The following is a 19,909-nucleotide window of genomic DNA, read 5'->3' as shown; positions in this document are numbered from 1 at the left end:
GATGGTAGGGACTCAGATGAACTTTACCTACAGCTACAAGAACAAAAAGTCAGGGTCCCTGGTGGAAAAATATTATTTTTATTAGGATATTTTACCACCCAGATCGGTAGACATAGGGATAAAGGATGGCTTAGGTAAATTTGGTATAGGAAAAGAAAACAGCAATGGTTACAGACTGCTGAAATTCTGTATGTATAACAATCCAGTTATAACCAATACGGTATTTGTTCATAAAACGGCCATAAGTTATTCAAATGGTATTCACACGATGGTAAGACACTAACCTTGTTGATTATGCTATTGTAAACCGAAGAATAACAGGATCGATACAAGACATTAGGGTATATAGAAGTGCTGCTATTGATGGTAAAAGTAAAGATCACCATCTAGAAATGTCTAGGGTTAATTTGAAGCTGAAATTTAGAAAGGGTAACTACCTTTCAGGAAGCTATGATGCTGGCAGACTCCGAAAATGAGAATTTGAGGGAAAATTTCCAAGAACAGGGGAATACTAAACTTAAGAGTTTAAGATTTGACAATGTAGAAGAGGAATCGAATAATTTTAGGAAAATAGTTTGTGATGTCGCTGATTGTATCTTAGGGAAGAAAGTTAGAAACGCAGCTATATATATTAGTGAAAATGCCCTTGTTTAATAAAGAGAAGTATTTTAGGGATAGATCATATGAGAATAAGAGGAATCTAAATAAAGTGTAGAAAGCATTAAAATATGAATTAGAGAGGTGTGAGGCCATGGATAAAACTACCGAAGATCTGGAAGATGCAACCAGACGGCACAACAGTAAAACAGTAACAGTAAAGTCATGTTAGTAAATTGAAAGAGAATAGTCAATCTGGACTTGTCTTAGTTAAACATACGAACGGGACCAAAATTAGTGATAAGGAAAGAGTTAAAGAGTGACAGGCAGGACATTTTGAAAATCTGCTAAGCCGCGATAGAGTTACAGGAAGAGATATAGAAAAGAATGAAAAAGTTTGCGACATTTTGGATGTGACGGAAGATTTATTTTGTAAGGAAAAATTAATGGCAGTACTAAAGTATTGAAAAATAATAAGGCCCCAAGTCCTGATAGTGTGGTGAATGAGTTTCTTAAATATGGTGGTTACGAGGTTAAAGATCAGTTAATGAAGATTATGAAAAGGATTTTTGAAAAGTGGGAAGTACCTAGCAATTTCAGGGAAACTTTAATTAAACCCCTCTATAAGAAAGGTGAAAAGAATTAGTGCGGTAATTACAGATGTAATAACCGGTTTCTGTAGGTAGCAAATTACTTAGCATAGGGATATTTTTCAGAGTTAGAGATGCTGTACATAAAATTTTAAGAGAAGAACAGTGTGGTTTTACGAAGATTAGAAGATGTGTCGACTACATTTTCACTCTTGGATTAATAATCGAGAAGTGCCTGAGTCATAATACGCCATTAGTTCTCAGTTTTATAGGATATGAGCAAGCGTATGAGTCAACTGATAGAAGGACTTTGATGAAGGTCCTATCCTTGTATGGTATGTCAGATAAATACATTAAAGTGATTAGTATTATGTACGAAAAGAACATTGCTCTGGTTAAGATAGGAAATGAGGTTAGTAGCTGGTTTCGTACTAAATCAGGATTTAAGAAGGGTTGAATTCTATTCCCGTTTATATAGATCATTTTGATGGATTTTGTCCCAATGAGCACAACAAAGGCAATGGGAGAGCACAAAATGAAATAGAGAAGTAAAACCCTCCTGGACTAAGAACATGCTGGTGATTTAAGCATCAAATATGAAAATTTTAGTAAAATCAATCAACTTTTAGAGATTTCGTGAGTTCAGGGTACGAGAATAGGTTTGAAAAATAATGTTATGAAGACTGAGCCACTACGATCGAGAATAAGTGAAGGTTAAAAGGTGATGTTGGGTAGCGAGAAGATCCATCATGTGGATAGCTTCACCTACTTAGGTAGTATCATTAATAAAGACGGTGGGCAAGGGCGTCCCGAGGGGGGGGGGGCACCTCCCCCCAACTTCGTTGGAATTCGGTAAATATTCCGCCGAAGGCGAAAATTTTGCAGAAATTTTGCAAAATCGGCCAAAATTTAGCAAAATTCTTGATTTCTGCAGAAAATTCGGCATAAATCAGGTAGCAATTCGGTAAAATTTACGAAGATCGCCCCCTCCCTTCCCCCAATAAAATGGGCCTCAGGACGCCCCTGACGGTGGGTCGAATAAAGATAATAAAAGTAGAATAGCCAGATCTCAGGGTTTTTTTCTCAATTGAAAAAAGTTTTGGATGAATAGAAGGATGAGTCAGCGAGCTAACGTCAGAATATTGGAAGCTACAGTGATGACAGTGGTGAAATATAGTTCTGAAGTGTGGTCGCTTCGAAAAAAGGAGGAGTATTTGCTAGATATTTTCCAGAGAAATTGCCTACGGACTGTTCTGGGTACCCGACTGGCTGAACATATCTAAGACAGTCAGCTGTACCAAAAATATCGTTCAATCCTGCTTGTTGGTATTAATAGTGATTCTGGGCTATCTCTCCTTTACACTGAGGACGTACGTCAAGTCAAAATCCTTACAAACTACTCATAACTTAGTAGAGTCCAGGAAGAAAACTTTCCCGGCTTTCGAGGGCACAACAAATTTAACACAGTGGGTCCTTAAAATCTGTCGTTGGCTATTATAATTCTTGCAGGACATTAAATGTGTCTCACGTTCTCTTTAACACCGCATGACTCACACAGGGAGTAATGTACACACATACAATAAACAATATATTCCTTGTCCGTGCATGGCCAATTCTAAGGCAAAAATAGTGACTGCTATTTTCCTTTCTGTATGACAAAGGTCAGGAGTGGTGATTGAAATCATATAAGGAAAACAGTTGGTTTTTGACCCCTTTCCCAGCTTCTCACTCTCTGTTTCATGCACCCACTCCTCAAAATATTTATAAATTCCGTAATTGAAAGTGATACATCAATCTCAGTGCTTTCTACGGCTACATTAAACTAAGGCTAGTGATACATAAAAAATCCTGCTTTCTAGGGCTACAATGAAAGAAAGGTTGAGACGGCTGAGGCAAATTCTGTGGGTGAAGGATGACAGATTGCCAAAAGCTGTCCATGTCGCCCAATCTTTTATAGCCCAACGAAAAGCAGGTCACCCCCGAATGGGTGGGAGGATGTCGTAAGAAAAGATTTAAGTAAAACGGGAACTTCCTGTAAGGCTGTAAAGAGGGATACTTTAAATAGATTTGGATGGAGGAGAAATGTTCGCAGCTGTTTTGACCTCAGACGGTATACTGGTACAGTGAGTTGTTAGCAGTAGTAGTAGTGTTAAAAGAAAATTAGCTGTATTTTAAGAGGGGGAGTCAGATTATTATACTTTAGGTGATTTTTAACTTCTAAGTTTTCAAAATGTAATTAATTACACTTCTTCTAAAAAATTGACGCATACGTCAATGAGGTGTGTAGTACTACTTAAAACATAACAGGAATATTATGAATACAATGCCTGTGGCAATATGACCAGCCTTTAAAGTAGAATTTAATATTAGATGGCGCTTTAAGGCAAAATTATTTAAAATTTTAAGAAATGGACGACGCCGAATGTAGGATGTAAAATTAGTTTATGGAATATGGGCTGAAAATGTCATCTTTCCTCCTAATTATATTTTGAGTTGAAGGCTATTGCTTCATCTGGTATACTAAAATTCTAAAGAAAAGGATCTGAGGAAGGGGTTTAGTTAGGCCAATACAGCTTTCAGATTTGAATCTAGAGCCTAATTCTTGTCTTGGAGTGCCTGTGGAAATATTGACACCTACAGTAAATACAAACATGATTTAATTACCGAATTAGGGATATGAATAATAATATGTTTATATGCTCTTTTTAAGTATGGTAGGTATAACCTAATAATTGTTTCACTTGCAAATAATACCTCCCACCCAAACTATGGCTAAACTACGGCTAGGCTAGTTACCTAGCCATAACTAATATATTTCTCTGTTTTTTGGGTAAATTTCACCAAATCATATTATTGACTTACAAATAAAGTGAATATAGGCCTACCACCTGATGCCTTTTTTATGCTCTTTCCAAATATAATAGGCATCATTTTTGTTGGAAATGAATTTTAACCCCACCTGTATATACCAATTCAGGGTATATATTTGCACATTAGGGAGAGGGGGTTAAAGTTTAAACTTACCTTCCATTTACATCAGAAATAAAATTTGCCCCCCCCCCCTAATGTGCAAATATATAGCCAACCCTGAATTGGTATATATAGGGGTAGGGGTAAAATTTTATTTCCAACAAAAATGATTTTTACATTTGGAAAGAGCATAAAAAAGGCATTGAATAGTATATTCACTTTATTCATAAGTCAATAATATGATCTGGTAGAAATTTACCATTTTTTCATGCATCTTTTGATGATGTTATTCTTTGTGAATGGGTTCCTTGACCTATCAAAATCAATAGACTGTATATCTAATGGAACTATAAAGAAGTGTCAGATTTAATGGATATCAAATGCTATTTACAAATGTTTGATAATATGAACATAGATGACAATGGAGGTAAAAATGATAATACAATTAATAGAAACATGCTGTATATTCTAAAGTAAGAACTTAGGCTACTTCTTCAAATGTTTATTTTTAGTTGTGTACAAACCTTAGGGCTAAACCCCCCAGGGGGGGGGGAGAGGTGTATGTGCAAGTGAAATGGTTATCATTTATTTGAAAAGAGTATACAAAAAGACATGAAGTAGTGTTCTAACCTTGTCCCCATGTCAGTATTAGAATCTTGTAAAAGCTATAGGCTATTTAATCCCTTCTCTTCTCCTTCTAAAGAAAACTAACCTTCAATGACCAACTTTTTGTGTCATAAAAGTGCAGCTTTCTGGGTAAAATTCTATTTTAGCTACAGTTGGCTATCTTAGAAAGGGGTTAGGTTAGGAAAATGAAACTTCCAGGGATGGGTCTAAAGACTAAAGTATGTCCCAGGAATGTAATCTGAAGTATCTACCTCCACTCCTCCCTTTAGGGGGTCCTGAAATTTGCCTACATGACAGGTCTATACCTATTGAAATTTTGACTAAACAACATTTTAACTTAATTTTCAGTTATCAGTTTCTTTTTCTCTAACTTTATTTTCTCTAACCTGTTATTTGAGTAGAATTTTAAGCCATATCAATATTTTTTTTCCAAAATTTAGGAAAAGTATTTGCATATTCTTAAAACCTTGTAAATTAAGATTGAGCAAAGTTATGAAGGTAAAAAAAATTTTGCTGTACTTCATTTAAGCAGAAGATCTATTTTGCAAGGTTTCACTTTTATAACACACATATTTTTAAAGGTCATTAAAGGTTAGGACCCCCTAGAGAGAGGAGTAGAGGTACTTCAAAATACCTTCCCAGGACATACTTTTGCCTGTAGACCCATCCCTGAAAGTTTTATTTTCCTAACCTAACCCCTTTCCAAGATAGCCAAAAGTAGCTAAAGTAGAATTTTACCACTTCAGAAATAGATCTACAGCACAAAAGGCCCAAGCAAAGTGTTTTGAGCCTCACTATCTATACCAGACAATAACCTTTGGCTCATTTAGAAACCACATTATAGCTTTTTTTAAAATTAAATATCTATTTTGTATATTGGTTAGGCTATTTTAGGCTATGCACTCTGGGTGGCCCCCCTTCCATAATTTCTTTGTGGTAGTTTTCATAATTTTGTCACTAAAGCCTTTTATTTTCATCATAGTTTGTTTTATTTCATTAGTATTCACCAAACTTCATTTCCTGATGGGGTTTTATATAATAGACAAGTACCAATCTGGATTCATTAAAGGTAAAGGGTAAAACTGACCTTAAATTACCTTAAATCGCATTCTCCAGCAAAATAAGGAAAGATCCTGTAGAGTCGCTGGTCAGTGATGATGGGGAGTCACTGGTTTGGCGGCATCCCACTCTGTTTTCCATGGTTTGGTGGACCTATAGTCTATACCACTAAGTTGTATACTAGGTCCTTTTTTTATTTTCAATATTAATTGATTGGATTAAAATAGGCCTTTTACTTGTCTGTGGCTGGTAAAATCCTTTTTGCAGGTGGTGCACTTTTTACTTGCAGTCACTCCATGAGCTGATATATTTCCTGATAAAATAAGAAAGACAAAAACAAATTTGAAGGAATAAAGATCAAGAGTGGGTTTGTTAAGGCTGACAAAAATACTGGACAAACAAAGCTAATAATTTTGGAAGGACAACCATCTCCCTTCTTCAGCATTATCAGAGAAAATCGGTAGAAAATGCCAAAAATGTGGAGGAGACCACTTAGATAAAACCAAACAACTTGGGAAGCCTACAGAAAAACAAACAAATAAAAAGCAAAGTTGGAGAATTAAAAACCTAAAAACCAAACAAGATGGAAAACCAACAAAAAAAAACAACTATATACCAAAATTAGCAAAAATAAAAATTTAAAGCCAAAATCACAAGTCCTAGAGCAAGCCACCCACCAACATCTACAATTAGCAAAATCCAAAGCTCGTTATTGGCACTAGCAAATAACTGAAGAACTGACGGCTGAACTTTTTTTTTTATTTGCCAAGCAAGCAAATGCAATTAGTTACCTAAGGAAGCTTGTCAAATGTTTGTGAATTTGTTAATGCTTGTCATTTTGTGAATGCAAAAGGAATACAAGATTTATCTCATGAATGAATAAATTATCAGATTCTTGTTTGAAAAAACCAAAATAAGAATAACTTATTCATATCTCACCAGTATCTCTTGTCACTCTAGTCACTTATGGCACCATACTACGGCGTTCCCGGCAGGCGACGCGACTTCGAATATGGCGGCGAAGTCAAAAAATCCTTTTCATGCCATAAATCTAGGAAAACCCACTACAGTCATTAAACAGGCAAAATCTAGAATAAATGTGGGATGCTGGAATGTAAGATCCGTCAAACAAGAAGCCGCGCAAGTTTTTCTTGTCCTTGAGATGGAGAAGTACAACATAGACATACTTTGCGTACCCGAGACCAGAATTTCAGGTTCTGGCTCCATAGTTAATACAGCTCCTGAAACGCTACATCAATTCCATTTTTTCTACTCCGGAGTAGAGGATAATTCGGGACTCCACGGAGTTGGTTTCATCATGAACCAAAGAACCAGAAATGCTCTCCTAGAATGGGAACCAGTCTCCTGTAGACTTGCCCAAATCAGACTAAAAGGAAACCCCGCAAATGTGTCGATAATTTCTACCTATGCTCCCACCCGTGACGCTGCTGATACAACCAAGGATGATTTCTACGGCGAGCTACAGCAGCTGTCTTCTTCTGTTGCCGCACATGATTACTTGATTGTTGCTGGAGACTTCAACGCAAGAGTTGGTCCCTCTGACCAAACCACAAGACAAGTCCTGGGAAAATTTGGACAAGGTCACAGATGCGAGAATGGCCAAAGGTTGGTAAACTACGCCTTGATGAACCACCTTTTTGTCAACAATACCATATTTCAGCACAAACCTAGCCACCTTTTAACTTGGCATTCAAATTACGGTGTCACTAAGGCTCAAATAGACTTCATTCTCGTACACCAGCGCTGGAGAAGCTCCGTACAGGACTCTCGCTCTTACAACAGCGCGGACACAGGCTCGCAGTCTGGGTCTGACCACAGGCTTGTTGCTGCAAAAATTTTGCTACGTCTTGCAACTCGGAGGAAAAACAAACCCAAGGCCGGATTCGACATCGGTAAGCTCCAAGACAAAGAAGTTCGGCAGGCCCTCAATTTGGAACTGACTAACCGATTTGACGCCCTCAGTTCTGATGAAAACCCACCCCCCGAGACGAGATGGGAGACATTTAAAACCGTGATGACAAAGAATTCCTATGAAAGCATCGGCCGGGCAAAAATACAACAACAGCACTGGATTACCGCAAGGACTTTTTCGATAGTCAGTATGTAAAGACAATAAAAGGGTATCCCTCAACGAGACACACAGGTACTTTACGAATAAATCAAACGGTCTGTCTATCTGGACCGCCACCACATGTGGGAAGATGCTACCGTGTCGTTAGAGAAAGCAGCACGCTCACATGATACCCACAAGCTTTACCAGATCCTGAAAGAGTCCGTTGGTAAGAAAGCTGCTGTCTCAGAAATAGTCAAAGACAGATCAGGAAAAATCATCAGTTGTCAGAAGGAGCGCTTAGCAAAATGGAAGGATCACTTTCAGATGCTCCTAAACCCATCCCCATCATCCGCCCCTGATGCTTTCCCACCTGCCTTTTCTAAAGAACCCTACGACGTCGAGCTGGATACACCGACCAGAGCCGAAATACTAAAAGCGATCAAGACCCTGAAGAACCACAAAGCCCCAGGTGAAGACGGCCTCCCCGGAAGTGTACAAACAATGCCCTGAGGTCACTGCTGAACAGCTCCATGGCATTCTCGAAGAAGTGTGGAGGACCAATTCTTTCCCAAAAGATTGGAAGACATCAGTCATTCTTCCCTTCTATAAGAAAGGAGATAAAACCGAATGCAAAAATTACCGCGGAATAAGTCTTATAGACATTGCGGTCAAAATATTCGGGATTATACTCTTGAACCGCTTCAAAAGGGCAAGGGAGGAAAGAACCCGAGGAAATCAAGCCGGCTTTCGGCCAGGTAGAGGCTGTACTGATAATTCGTTTTTCACCTCATTATCCAGCAGTTTGAAAGGTACAATCTACCCCTGATCTTGATGTTCCTGGACTTCATTGCCGCCTTCGACTCTGTCACTCACCAGAAACTTTGGAAGAGCCTAGAGAATGAAGGAATGCCGCTGAAGTTTGTTGAACTGATAAAGGCATACTATGACGCGTCAGTGAGCCGAGTTCGAGTCTATGGTGAAGAAACTGAAGAATTCCTGGTTGAGTTCGGAGTAAAACCAGGGTGTATCCTCTCTCCGACTCTGTTCAATTATTACGTCGATTGGGTGCTTGAAAATGCACTGTCGTCCTATCCAGGAGTTCAGATCGGACAGAATCTCTCACTGACTGACCTCGATTATGCGGATGATGTTGGCCTCCTGTCAGAACCCGTAGAAGCTCAAAACATGCTTGACAACGTGGTGGCCTGGGCAGACCTGATCGGCTTGAAAGTCAGCACAGAGAAAACGAAATTCATGGCTATTAACCACGACACAGGACCATTCACACTAACTGTCAATCAAGTTCAACTGGAAAAAGTCAACTGTTTCACATACTTAGGCTCCCAAATATGTATTGACGGATCCTCCGACGCTGATATCCAACAGAGAATACAGAAAGCACAGACAGTCTTTGCCTCCCTTCGGAAACCCTTATGGAATTGCCGCGAAGTCAGTGTCCGAACGAAAGTTCGAATCTAAATGGCACTAGTCCGCACCGTTCTCCTTTACGGATGCGAAACATGGTCGGTAAAACTACAGCATGAGAATACGCTGAAGGTGTTTGAGCATACCTGTCTGCGAAGAATTCTCAGAATACAGCTGCGTGACCGTATCTCCAGCACGGATCTACGTCGAATGTGCAATATTCAGAGAGATGTTGCGCTCACTATTAAAGACCGCCGTTTGAAATGGTTGGGCCATGTTTTACGGAAGCCGCCAGAATACTTGCCTCGCCAAATACTTCTAGTCGAGCCTATTAGCTCCTGGAAGAGACGCCAAGGAGGACAGAGGAAAAACTGGTGGAACCTGACCAAATCAGACCTTGAACCTATCGGGGGATTCAGAAAGTTCGGACACAGATGGTCAACTCAGTGGCTTGCTTTTGCAGAGCAGCTGGCAGAAGACCGCTCAACATGGTCCAAGAAGGTCTCCAAGATCATCTATGCCGGGCGAGGTGGAAACGCCTGATTCCCGCCACAAGTACAAGTAAGCAAGTAAGTAAGTATCTTCAAAGCTGGACCTAAGGGTTTGTATTTATGTATCTCAAAAGCCTCTCTATTGTGCTTGGCTACGCCTTTGTCATGCAAAATTAAACTGGCTTGGTCAAACAAAGCATTATGGTGCAGGTGGTCATAAATATATTATGTGTGTGCTGTGTCAACATTTACCCTCTTTTTGAGGACATTTCTTTTATTTAAATACACTGCTGAGTTAATCTATCTATAAGGCATTGTTCAGTCCTTTTGATGTAGCACAGACCATAGAGCAAGGTATTCTGTAGCACAAGATTTATTAAAACTTCATGACAGGATCTTTACCTTGATAGGTCTGTTCCCTAATAGTTTTACTGGGTGCATAGTAAGTGTGTATATTGTTTTCCTTTAGATCTCTGGCAATGTGGTCAGAAATCTCTTTTATGTAAGAGAGGACCAAGATAAACTGACTTTTTCTTTTGACATGTGTTATCTGTGGCTATTTCTGTTAACATTTTAATACACTCTTCAATCACAGAATTTATTAAATTCATTTAGTTTATTAAATTCATGTACTGTGTAGGTTTTCTATAATACACCAAATTCAAAGCATGTGTTGTTCCAGTGTATCAGGACACCCAGAAACAAAAATGGATTCATCTCTGATTCTTTACTAAATTTAAGTTTTTGTATCCATGAAGTTAAGCAAACCAAAGAAAGATTCCAGAGATTGTTCTCCATGCTCTAATAAATAAAAATTTTTTCTTTTAAACAACCAAAAAATTTAGGCTTATTAAAACTTTGCAAAATAACCTGTTCTCCAACGTTTTCCATGATGAGATCAGATTCTATTGGTAAAAGGGGGGCACCCATTGGAAGCCCAATATTTTCTGTAAAGGCTGCCTTTATAATGAAAATAATCAGAAGTTTTGTTCCAAAGGGTTGTGAGTAAAAAAACATCTGATTCAAGAGCATAGATTTTTGGAGAAAAATGGTTTAGTAGTAAGCTTCTGCTCCAGAACGAGTCTGGCCTTTTGGGGATCACAATTGGTATACATTGATTCTGCATCAAAACTACTAGTTTTTGAATTTAGTGTGACCAAAGCTGTTTTTTTTTTTTTAAACAAAAACAGCAGAATTTGTTATATATTTTTTTTAGCCTGAACTAGTTGGTGATATACAACTGACAAGAATTTTTGTATCATTACTGTGGGAAAATTGATTGAGGAGATAACTGGTCAACAAGGATTCTCAGGCATATGAACTTTAGAGAGACCATAAAAGCAAAGAGCCAGAGATAGGGAAATTCTTGTCAATTGTATATCACCCACTAGTCCAGGCTCAAAAATTTGAATAAAAAAATTCTGCAGGGTTTGTTTCAAAAGTAAAACAGGCTCTGGCATGAGCACCCATAAGCTGAATACCAGGGGGGGGGGGCAAACCTGTTCTAATTGACACTTTTAATGCTATATAATAGAAATCTCAGAACAAAAATATAAAAATAAGGCAGCATCATTCAGCCAGGGGGGCGGGTGCCCCCCCCCCTTATGGGTGCCCATGGGCTCTGGTCATACCAGGCAGCAGCATTGGTAGTTTTGATGTGGAAAATATTGGAATCTTATAAATTTTGTGTGTCCTCCAAAAATATCTGCTTTGTTTGTCCAGCATTTTTGTTGGCCTTAAAAAATGCCATTTATTATCTTTATTTATCCAAATTTATTTTGTTATGGTAGTCCAATATGGTTTCTGAATTATCTTAATGAAAAAGGACTTGAAAAAGTTTATTTAAAGGACAAATTTCAATCTTTTGACAATAAATTAATAGGATGTGCTACCTTAAAATCATTTTGCAAGCCTCTGTGTCAGCTGACCATCACAAAGACAAAGAGCCTATTAGCAAATTATCCAAGGGGAGTAGCTTTCATTGAGTGCTGTCAAGAATTTGTGGTTTGGCTGTTAAGTGTGATCAGAAAGAAAGTGAGCTTGTCAGTGAAAGTGGGTGACACCACAGGGAACTCTTGAAGCAGTCATATTGCTCAAATGCTAAGTCCTTTGAGCTGATTTCTAGTGGTTTCTGAGCAGGTATGCTAGAATATTTTTACAGACTGCCCTTTCCTGAGCTTTAAAAAGACAATTCTACTCAATTTGATTGAAGTGATGTAAGTTTTGTTAAAAGCTTTGGTAAGTTTTGGCATAATATGCAAGAAGTTGAAGGGTTTTTCTTAGATTTCTCAGAAATTTGGTGTCAGCTTTTAGTTTTTGTGTCATTTATTCAGATTTTTTATCCAAGATCTATAAGTTATGGCAAGATTGCCCTATTAATTCTAAACAGTTTGACCACACAAACTAAAGAGGTTTATAATGGAGGAGGTAGGGTGATATTTTAACATACTGTATTACCTTAAAGCAAAACTAATTACTTTTTTTCTTGCAATTTAGTACTTAAGCTACTTTAGAATTAATAGTAACTGGAATTAAAATAAAAGAGTAGATATGAAAAAGCATTTGGGTTTTATTATTGATAAAAATCTGTCATAGAAAGCACATTCAGATGCAACAGCATCTAAACTGTCAAGGTCTCTAGGAATGCTTCACCAAGTGAAAAACCGTGAGTCACATAAACAACAGCTTTTTTTTATGGGCAAGTAACTCTGTGTCAGGCTATTAAAAAAAAGTCCCAAGAGTCCAACATAAAGCTGTTAAACTTCCGTCTCCTAAAGCTTTGACTCACCATAACATTGATAAGTTTTACATTAAGAATTGAATACCGAAAATTTCAACAACTGGAGGTTATAAAGTTGGTATTTTTAAATGTATATATTTGAGCAATCTACTTGCCTCTTTTTTTTAAATTTTTTTCTCTGTTAATAGTGACCTTCATAGTCATGATACACGAGGAGCCTCAAATATTGTACAGTTGTTTTGAAATGCGACTAGATTTTCTTTTCTTTTGTCCCCCCACCCCCGCGAAACATTTCCAAACGCCTTCCCCCCAAGGAAAAATCTACCCTCTGGTGAAAAGTTCCCCCTGTGACCCTACGGAAAATTCCACCCTGAAAACCCCCTGGAAAATTCCCCCTACGGAAAATTACCACCCACATGCAAAATTAAGCAGCTAAAGAGAAAGTATGACAAATAAAAATAATGAAAAAAGGGACTATGTAGAGAGAAAATACACCAGAAAAGAAGAAAATAAGGAAAATACATCAGTATTGGGTATCGTCTGCTAGTCATAGATTAGAAGGTTTTTCCGTCTGAAGTACCTTAAGGGGCATTTAAAAAAATACTTTCAATAATATGGGGTCATACTCTAAGTCATAAAGATAATTTAAGATGAACAGAACTTTTTATTTCAAATAAGCAATCAAATTAATTTCGTTAACCTTTATCTTACCCTGCTATGATCACTCAACTCAAAGGCCCCCAAAAACACAAAAACAGAATTAAAAGAAATAAAATATAAAAATAAATCCCATAGAATAATTAAGAAAATTAGAGTTCTTTCAACTGAAAGTAAGGAGCAGCGCTAACCTAAAATGAACAGAGATTATTCCATATATGAGGGAGGCTGCCTCCTCCTCAACACCTCACTCATAATGCTGAAGCTTTTTGCTGACACCCTTGGGTTTCAGCAGTCCTTCATATTTAGGACAAAATTTGAATATTTAGTCAAAATTTTCATTGAATTGTAGTTTTGTTGAAGAAGTTCTTTATAGCAGTTTTAATACAGAATTTCGCATCACTGGAAAGGGGTTGAAATCCTGCACGACTTTGGACCTTCTAGGCTGAAGCCATCACGACCTCTACAAGAGGGTTCTCTGATCCTTAAATGTATTATATACATTTATTTAAATATATTAAAACATTGAATATCAGAGGCAACGCTATAGCGTTGCCTATAGTAAAGGCCATACGGCTCCAATGTTTTATTATTTTTTTTTCCCAGAGGCACTTCATATGGAAGGGGTCGTCGTAGAAACTTCAAAGGGGGATCATTCGATTGTAAATCGAGAGTTCTAGTGCCCTTTTTAATAGTCGAAAATGATTGGAGGGCAACTAGCCCCCCCCCCCCCCACGCCCACCATTCCCCCAAACACATCCAACCAAAATTTTGAGATAGCCATTTTGTTCAGCGTGGTTGATTTCTGGATAGAAAATATATTTTTGAGGAGGACACTCCCCCACAACCCTCAGGGCAAGGCATTTAAGTTATGCCCTGGGGGCATATAAGGTTTGTATAGAAGGTGTTGTCGTAGAAACTTCAAAACAGGCTCAATCGATTGGAAATTAAAGGGCTAGTGCCCTTTTTAATAATCGAAAGTGATTGGAGTGTAACTAGCCCCCCCCCCACGCCCATCATTTCCCCAAATACATCCAATCAAATTTTTTAGATAGCCATTTTGTTCAGCGTAGTTGATTTCCAGATAGAAAATGTATTTTTGAGGAGGACACTCCCCCACAACCCTCAGGGCAAGTGTTTTTAGTTATACCCTGGGGTCATATAAGGTTTTTATAGAAGGTGTTGTCGTAGAAACTTAAAAAAAGGCTCATTCGTTTGTAAATTCAAAAAGCTAGTGCCCTTTTTAATTGTCGAAAGTGATTGGAGGGCAACTAGCCCCCCCCCCCCCCCACCCATCATTCCCCCAAACAAATCCAATCAAATTTTTCAGAGAGCCATTTTGTTCAGCGTAGTTGATTTCCAGATAGAAAATGTATTTTTGAGGAGTACACTCCCCCACAACCCTCAAGGCAAGGGTGTTCAGTTATGCCTTGGGGGCCTCTATGGTTTTTATTGAAGGCATTGTCGTAGAAACTTCAAAACAGGCTCATTCGATTGGAAATTCAAAAAGCTAGTGCCATTTTTAATTGTCGAAAGTGTCTGGAGGGCAACTAGCCCCCCCCCCCCCGCCCATTATTCCCCCAAACACAGCCAATTAAAATTTTGAGATAGCTATTCTGTTCAGTGTAGTTGTTTTCCAGACAGAAAATGTATTACTGAGGAAGACAGACCCTCACAACCCATAGAGCAAGGGTTTTAATTTATGCCTTGGGGTTATATAATGTTTTTATAGAAGGTGTTGTTAAAGAAGCTTCAAAACAGGCTCAATCAATTGGAAATTAAAGGGCTAGTGCCCTTTTTAATAGTCGAAAGTGATTAGAGTGCAACTAGCCCCCCCCCCCCGCGCCCATCATTTCCCCCAACACATCAAATCAAAATTTTGAAATAGCCATTTTGTTCAGCGTAGTTGATTTCCAGATAGAAAATATGTTTTTGAGGAGGACACTCCCCCAGAACCTTCAGGGCAAGGGTTTTAAGTTATGCCCTGGGGGCATATAAGGTTTTTACAGAAGGCGTTGTCGTAGAAACTTCAAAACATGCTCATTCGATTGGAAATTCAAAGGGATAGTGTCCTTTTTAATAGTCGAAAGTGATTGGAGTGGAACTAGCCCCCCCCCCACGCCCATCATTCCCCCAAACACATCCAATGAAAATATTGAGATAGCCATTTTGTTCAGCGTAGTTGATTTTCACATTGAAAACGTGTTTTTCAGGAGGACAATCCCCTACAACCCTCAGGGCAAGGGTTTTAAGTTATATCCTGGGGGCATATAAGGTTTTGTAGAAGGCGTTGTCGTAGAAACTTCAAAAAAGGCTCATTCGATTGGAAATTCAAAGGGCTAGTGCCCTTTTTAATAGTCAAAAGTGTTTGGTGGGCAACTGCCCCCCCCCCCCCCCACGCCCATCATTCCCCCAAACACATCAAATCAAAATTTTGAGATAGCCATTTTGTTCAGCGTAATTGATTTCCTAATAGAAAATATGTTTTTGAGATATGAGATGAGATATACATTTATTAAAAAAGAAAACAAACACTATTCGCCTTTCGCCTGCCAAGAAAGACAATAAGCTTGAAAGGGCAAGCGAGATCCCCCAAAACCCTCAGGGCAAGGGTTTTAAGTTATGCCCTGGGGGCTTATAAAGTTTTTATAGAAGGCGTTGTTGTAGAAACTTTAAAAAAGGCTCATTCGATTGGAAATTCAAAGGGCTAGTGCCCTATTTAATAGTCAAAAGTGATTGGAGGGCAACTAGCCCCCCCCACGCCCATCTTTCCCCAAAACACATCCAATCAAAATTTTGAGATAGCCATTTTGTTCAGCGTAGTTGTTTTCCAAATAGAAAATATATTTTTGAGGAGGACACTCCCCCACAACCCTCAGGGCAAGGGTTTTAAGTTATGGCCTGGGGGCATATAAGGATTTTATAGAAGGCGTTGTCGTAGAAACTTCACAACAGGCTTAATCGATTGGAAATTAAAGGGCTAGTGCCCTTTTTAATAGTTGAAAGTGATTGGAGTGCAACTAGCCCCCCCCCGCGCCCATCATTTCCCCAAACACCTCCAATCAAAATTTTGAAATAGCCATTTTGTTCAGCGTAGTTGATTTTAACATAGAAAACATGTTTTTGAGGAGGACACTCCCCCACAAACCTCAGGGCAAGGGTTTTAAGTTATGCCCTGGGAGCATATAAGGTTTTTATAGAAGGCGTTGTCGTAGAAACTTCAAAACAGGCACATTCAATTGAAAATTCAAAGGGCTAGTGCCCTTTTTAATAGTCGAAAGTGATTGGAGGGCAACTAGCCCCCCCCCCCGCCACGCCCATCCTTCCCCCACACACATCAAATAAAAATTTTGAGATAGGCATTTTGTTCAGCGTAGTTGATTTCCAGATAAAAAATATGTTTTTGAGGAGCACACTCCCCCAAAACCCTCATGGCAAGGGTTTTAAGTTATGCCCTGGGGGCATATAAGGTTTTTATAGAAGGCGGTGTCGTAGAAACTTCAAAGAAGGCTCATTCGATTGGAAATTTCGAGGGCTAGTGCCCTTTGTAATAGTCGAATGTCATTTGAGGGCAACTAAACCCCCTCACACACCCACCTTTTCCCGAAGACATCCAATCAAAATTTTAAGACATCTATTTTATTAAACGTAGTTATATGTTCTGGAAAATAGGTGTGTGAGGATTATAGCTCCCCCAAAGCCCTCAGGGCAAGGGCTGAAATTTAAGGATTCTCCGAATCCTTCATATTATTTCTTATGAAAGGGATGCTCGTATAAACTTTAGAGAGGGCTCATTTGATTGAAAATTGAAATTTCTTGTTCACTTTTTAAGAGTCAAAAGAGATTGAAGGGCAACTAGCCCCTCTCCCTCCTCCACGCCCCAAATGCATAAGATAAAAATTTTGAGATAGAGATTTTGTTAAAATAGTTCAAAGTTCTGATAACAAAAAACTCCGGTGTCGACACAGCCCACCAGGGCCGAGGGGTAGGCGTTGTAAGTTATGTCCTGGGGCATAACTTATTAAGGGGGGTTTATCACTTACGGGAAAGGTTTTTTTATGGGAAGAACACACCGTAAATGTATAATTATTATCTAATTATAAGGTTAAAATACAAACTCCGTGGTAGATACAAAATTGCTTTGGTACACAAAATCCTATTAAGGTCAATTCCAAACAGTAGGGATCCCCTTGTGTGAGCAATTGAAATGGTATAAACCCCCCTTATTGGGGCTATTTTTCCAATCCATTCATTGTTGTCAGTCGCTGTCCACAAGTTATGCAAGCTGTCTAGTGTTCATATATAAGGTTTTTATCAAAGAGGTAATCGTATAGACTTGGAAAAAAGCCTCATTTGATTTAAATCGAAAGTTCTAGATCTGTTTTTAAAGTCAAGAATTATTACACAGTAAGCACCCTCTCCCCATGACAAAGATCTTGAAACTTTTTGCAATCAAACACGAACAAAAATTAATTAAAAAAAACCTTTCCGAAAAATAAGTTCTTCAAAGAAAATTAAAGATCATTTTTAACTTAAGCTCAGGAGATAAAAATACATTTTAAAATTCAAACTCAAAACGACCAGAAATTACTAATAAAGAATAAATGAAACCCAAAACGAACAGAAATTAAATAAACAATCATAGCAAAAAACATAAAACAAGTAATAATATAAATAAATAAATAGATCTTAAAGTGAGTAATGCTCAGATTGAATATGAAAATCAAGCTTAAAAAACAACAAATGTTTTGCTGTTAAAGTATAAATGAAACTTAAAACGAACAGAAATTAAATAAACAATCATTGCGAACAAACATACAATATAAATTAATGTAAATGAATAAATAAATCTTAAAACGAGTGAAACTTAAAAAGAATATGCAAAGCAAGTTTGAATCGAATAAAAATAACTACAAACAAGAGTTTGGGTATCGCCTCACTGCAGAAGCCTAAAACCTACTGCGTCATTGGGGCTTTACTGAAAACGAATTATTTTACAAATGTTTTCTTTTGTACTTAATATTGTAAATAAATATTAAAATTACAGTAAAATTTTGAACTGATGTGCTTCTAGTAATTAATATCATTATGCATAAAATATTCAGTTTAATCTATTAGTTCTTTTCAAGATTAGTCAATACAAATATAGTTTCACTACAAACAAAATTTGGATACTGCCCCCTTTTTTAACTGTAAAAACCTTATACCTTCTGCGTCATTGGTGCTTCACTGAAAACGAATTACTAATATATTGCAAATGTATTGTTTTCCAGTTCTTACAGCATTGAAAATAAAAATAATAATTACAGTGAAAAAAAATCTTGAACTGATGGACCTTTCAACAATTAATATCATTATATATCTAATATTCAATTTGATTTTGTTTATACTTTCCACGACTGTTCAAGACTCATATAGTTTTGCCATTTTATTTACTCCGCCATTTTTTCAAACTAATCATCTTAGTTTATTATGAAAACATTCTATGGCTTCTAGGCATTTCTATTTGAGCGGAAAACTGCACCTCAAACTTGTGGAACATGCATTTTCTTGCATGAAACACCAAAATATAATAAAATGCCAAGTTTTAGAGTGTTCCACCACTCGCAAGCAAGTGCCATTGGTATTTTTGAATCCGCATGGACAACTTAGGGGGTGGAGGGTAGGCTAATTCTCGTAGCAACCCCATTCCGTCGTGGTATAATTCACACTTTCAACACCTGGCATCCGGACTGTCATATAATCTACCAAACATACAACTACCCCAAATCAGTATCAATAAATAAATGAAACCCAAAACGAACAAAAATTAAAATAAATATTAGAGTCAAACTCAAAACGAACATATATTAATATGAGTAGGGTTCAAAACCCCTATGCTTTCTAAAAACCAGAATATAATTTGTACTTTACTGAAAAAAAAATTCAAATGAGTTTGCTGAAAGAAAATGTACATTGTCAATTTAATATACATATGCTGATATTTATTCCCTAAAATCTTGATTAATGAAGGAATTGTTTTCAGTAAAGCCCCAAAACGCAGTAGGTTTTAGGCTTCTGCACTGAGGCGATACCCAAACTCTTGTTTGTAGTTATTTTTATTCGATTAAAACTTGATTTGCATATTCAATTTAAGTTTCACTCGTTTTAAGATTTATTTATTCATTTACATTAATATATATTGTATGTTTGTTTGCATTGATTGTTTATTTAATTTCTGTTCGTCTTAAGTTTCAGTTATACTTTAATAACAAAACATTTGTTTTCGTTTTAAGCTTGATTTTCATATTCAATGTAAGCATTACTCGCTTTAAGATATATTTATTCATTTATATTATTACTTATTGGATGTTTTTTGCTATGATTGTTTATTTCTACTCGTTTTGGGTTTCATTTATTCTTTAATAGTAATTTCTGGTCGTTTTGAGATTGAATTTTAACAGATATTTGTATCTCCTGAGCTTAAGTTTAAAATGGCCTTTACTTTTCTTTGAAAACTTATTTTTCGGAAAGTTTTTTTTAATTAATAAATAAGAAAAGAGAAATATTCCAATTTAAAATTGGATTAGAAATATTCCTGGGAATTAAGAGGGGTTGGATATCAATTTCCACCTTCACTATCTTCCCTTGTACTCATTCAATGTTTATCTGAAGGTTCAATGAGAGTTAGGTATTTGGG

General features: G+C 37.4%; 1 protein-coding gene across 1 annotated transcript in view; it reads left to right on the top strand.

The window, feature by feature from the left end:
- The first annotated feature begins 3,293 nt into the window (after nucleotides 1-3,293).
- LOC148944609 (uncharacterized) overlaps nucleotides 3,294-19,909 on the top strand; it is a 45,238-nt gene continuing 28,622 nt past the window's right edge. Inside the window, exon 1 of the mRNA XM_089099668.1 lies at nucleotides 3,294-3,310. Within this exon, the coding sequence (XP_088955794.1) occupies nucleotide 3,310 (1 nt within the window). The 5' untranslated portion in view covers nucleotides 3,294-3,309. The remainder of the gene's footprint in view (nucleotides 3,311-19,909) is intronic.

Source organism: Artemia sp. Qi Xiang Cuo, chromosome 14 (genome assembly GCF_049724085.1).
Source record: "Artemia sp. Qi Xiang Cuo chromosome 14, ASM4972408v1, whole genome shotgun sequence".
NCBI classification, from domain to species: Eukaryota; Metazoa; Arthropoda; class Branchiopoda; order Anostraca; family Artemiidae; genus Artemia; species Artemia sp. Qi Xiang Cuo.
This window is presented reverse-complemented; position numbering and strand designations above follow the sequence as displayed.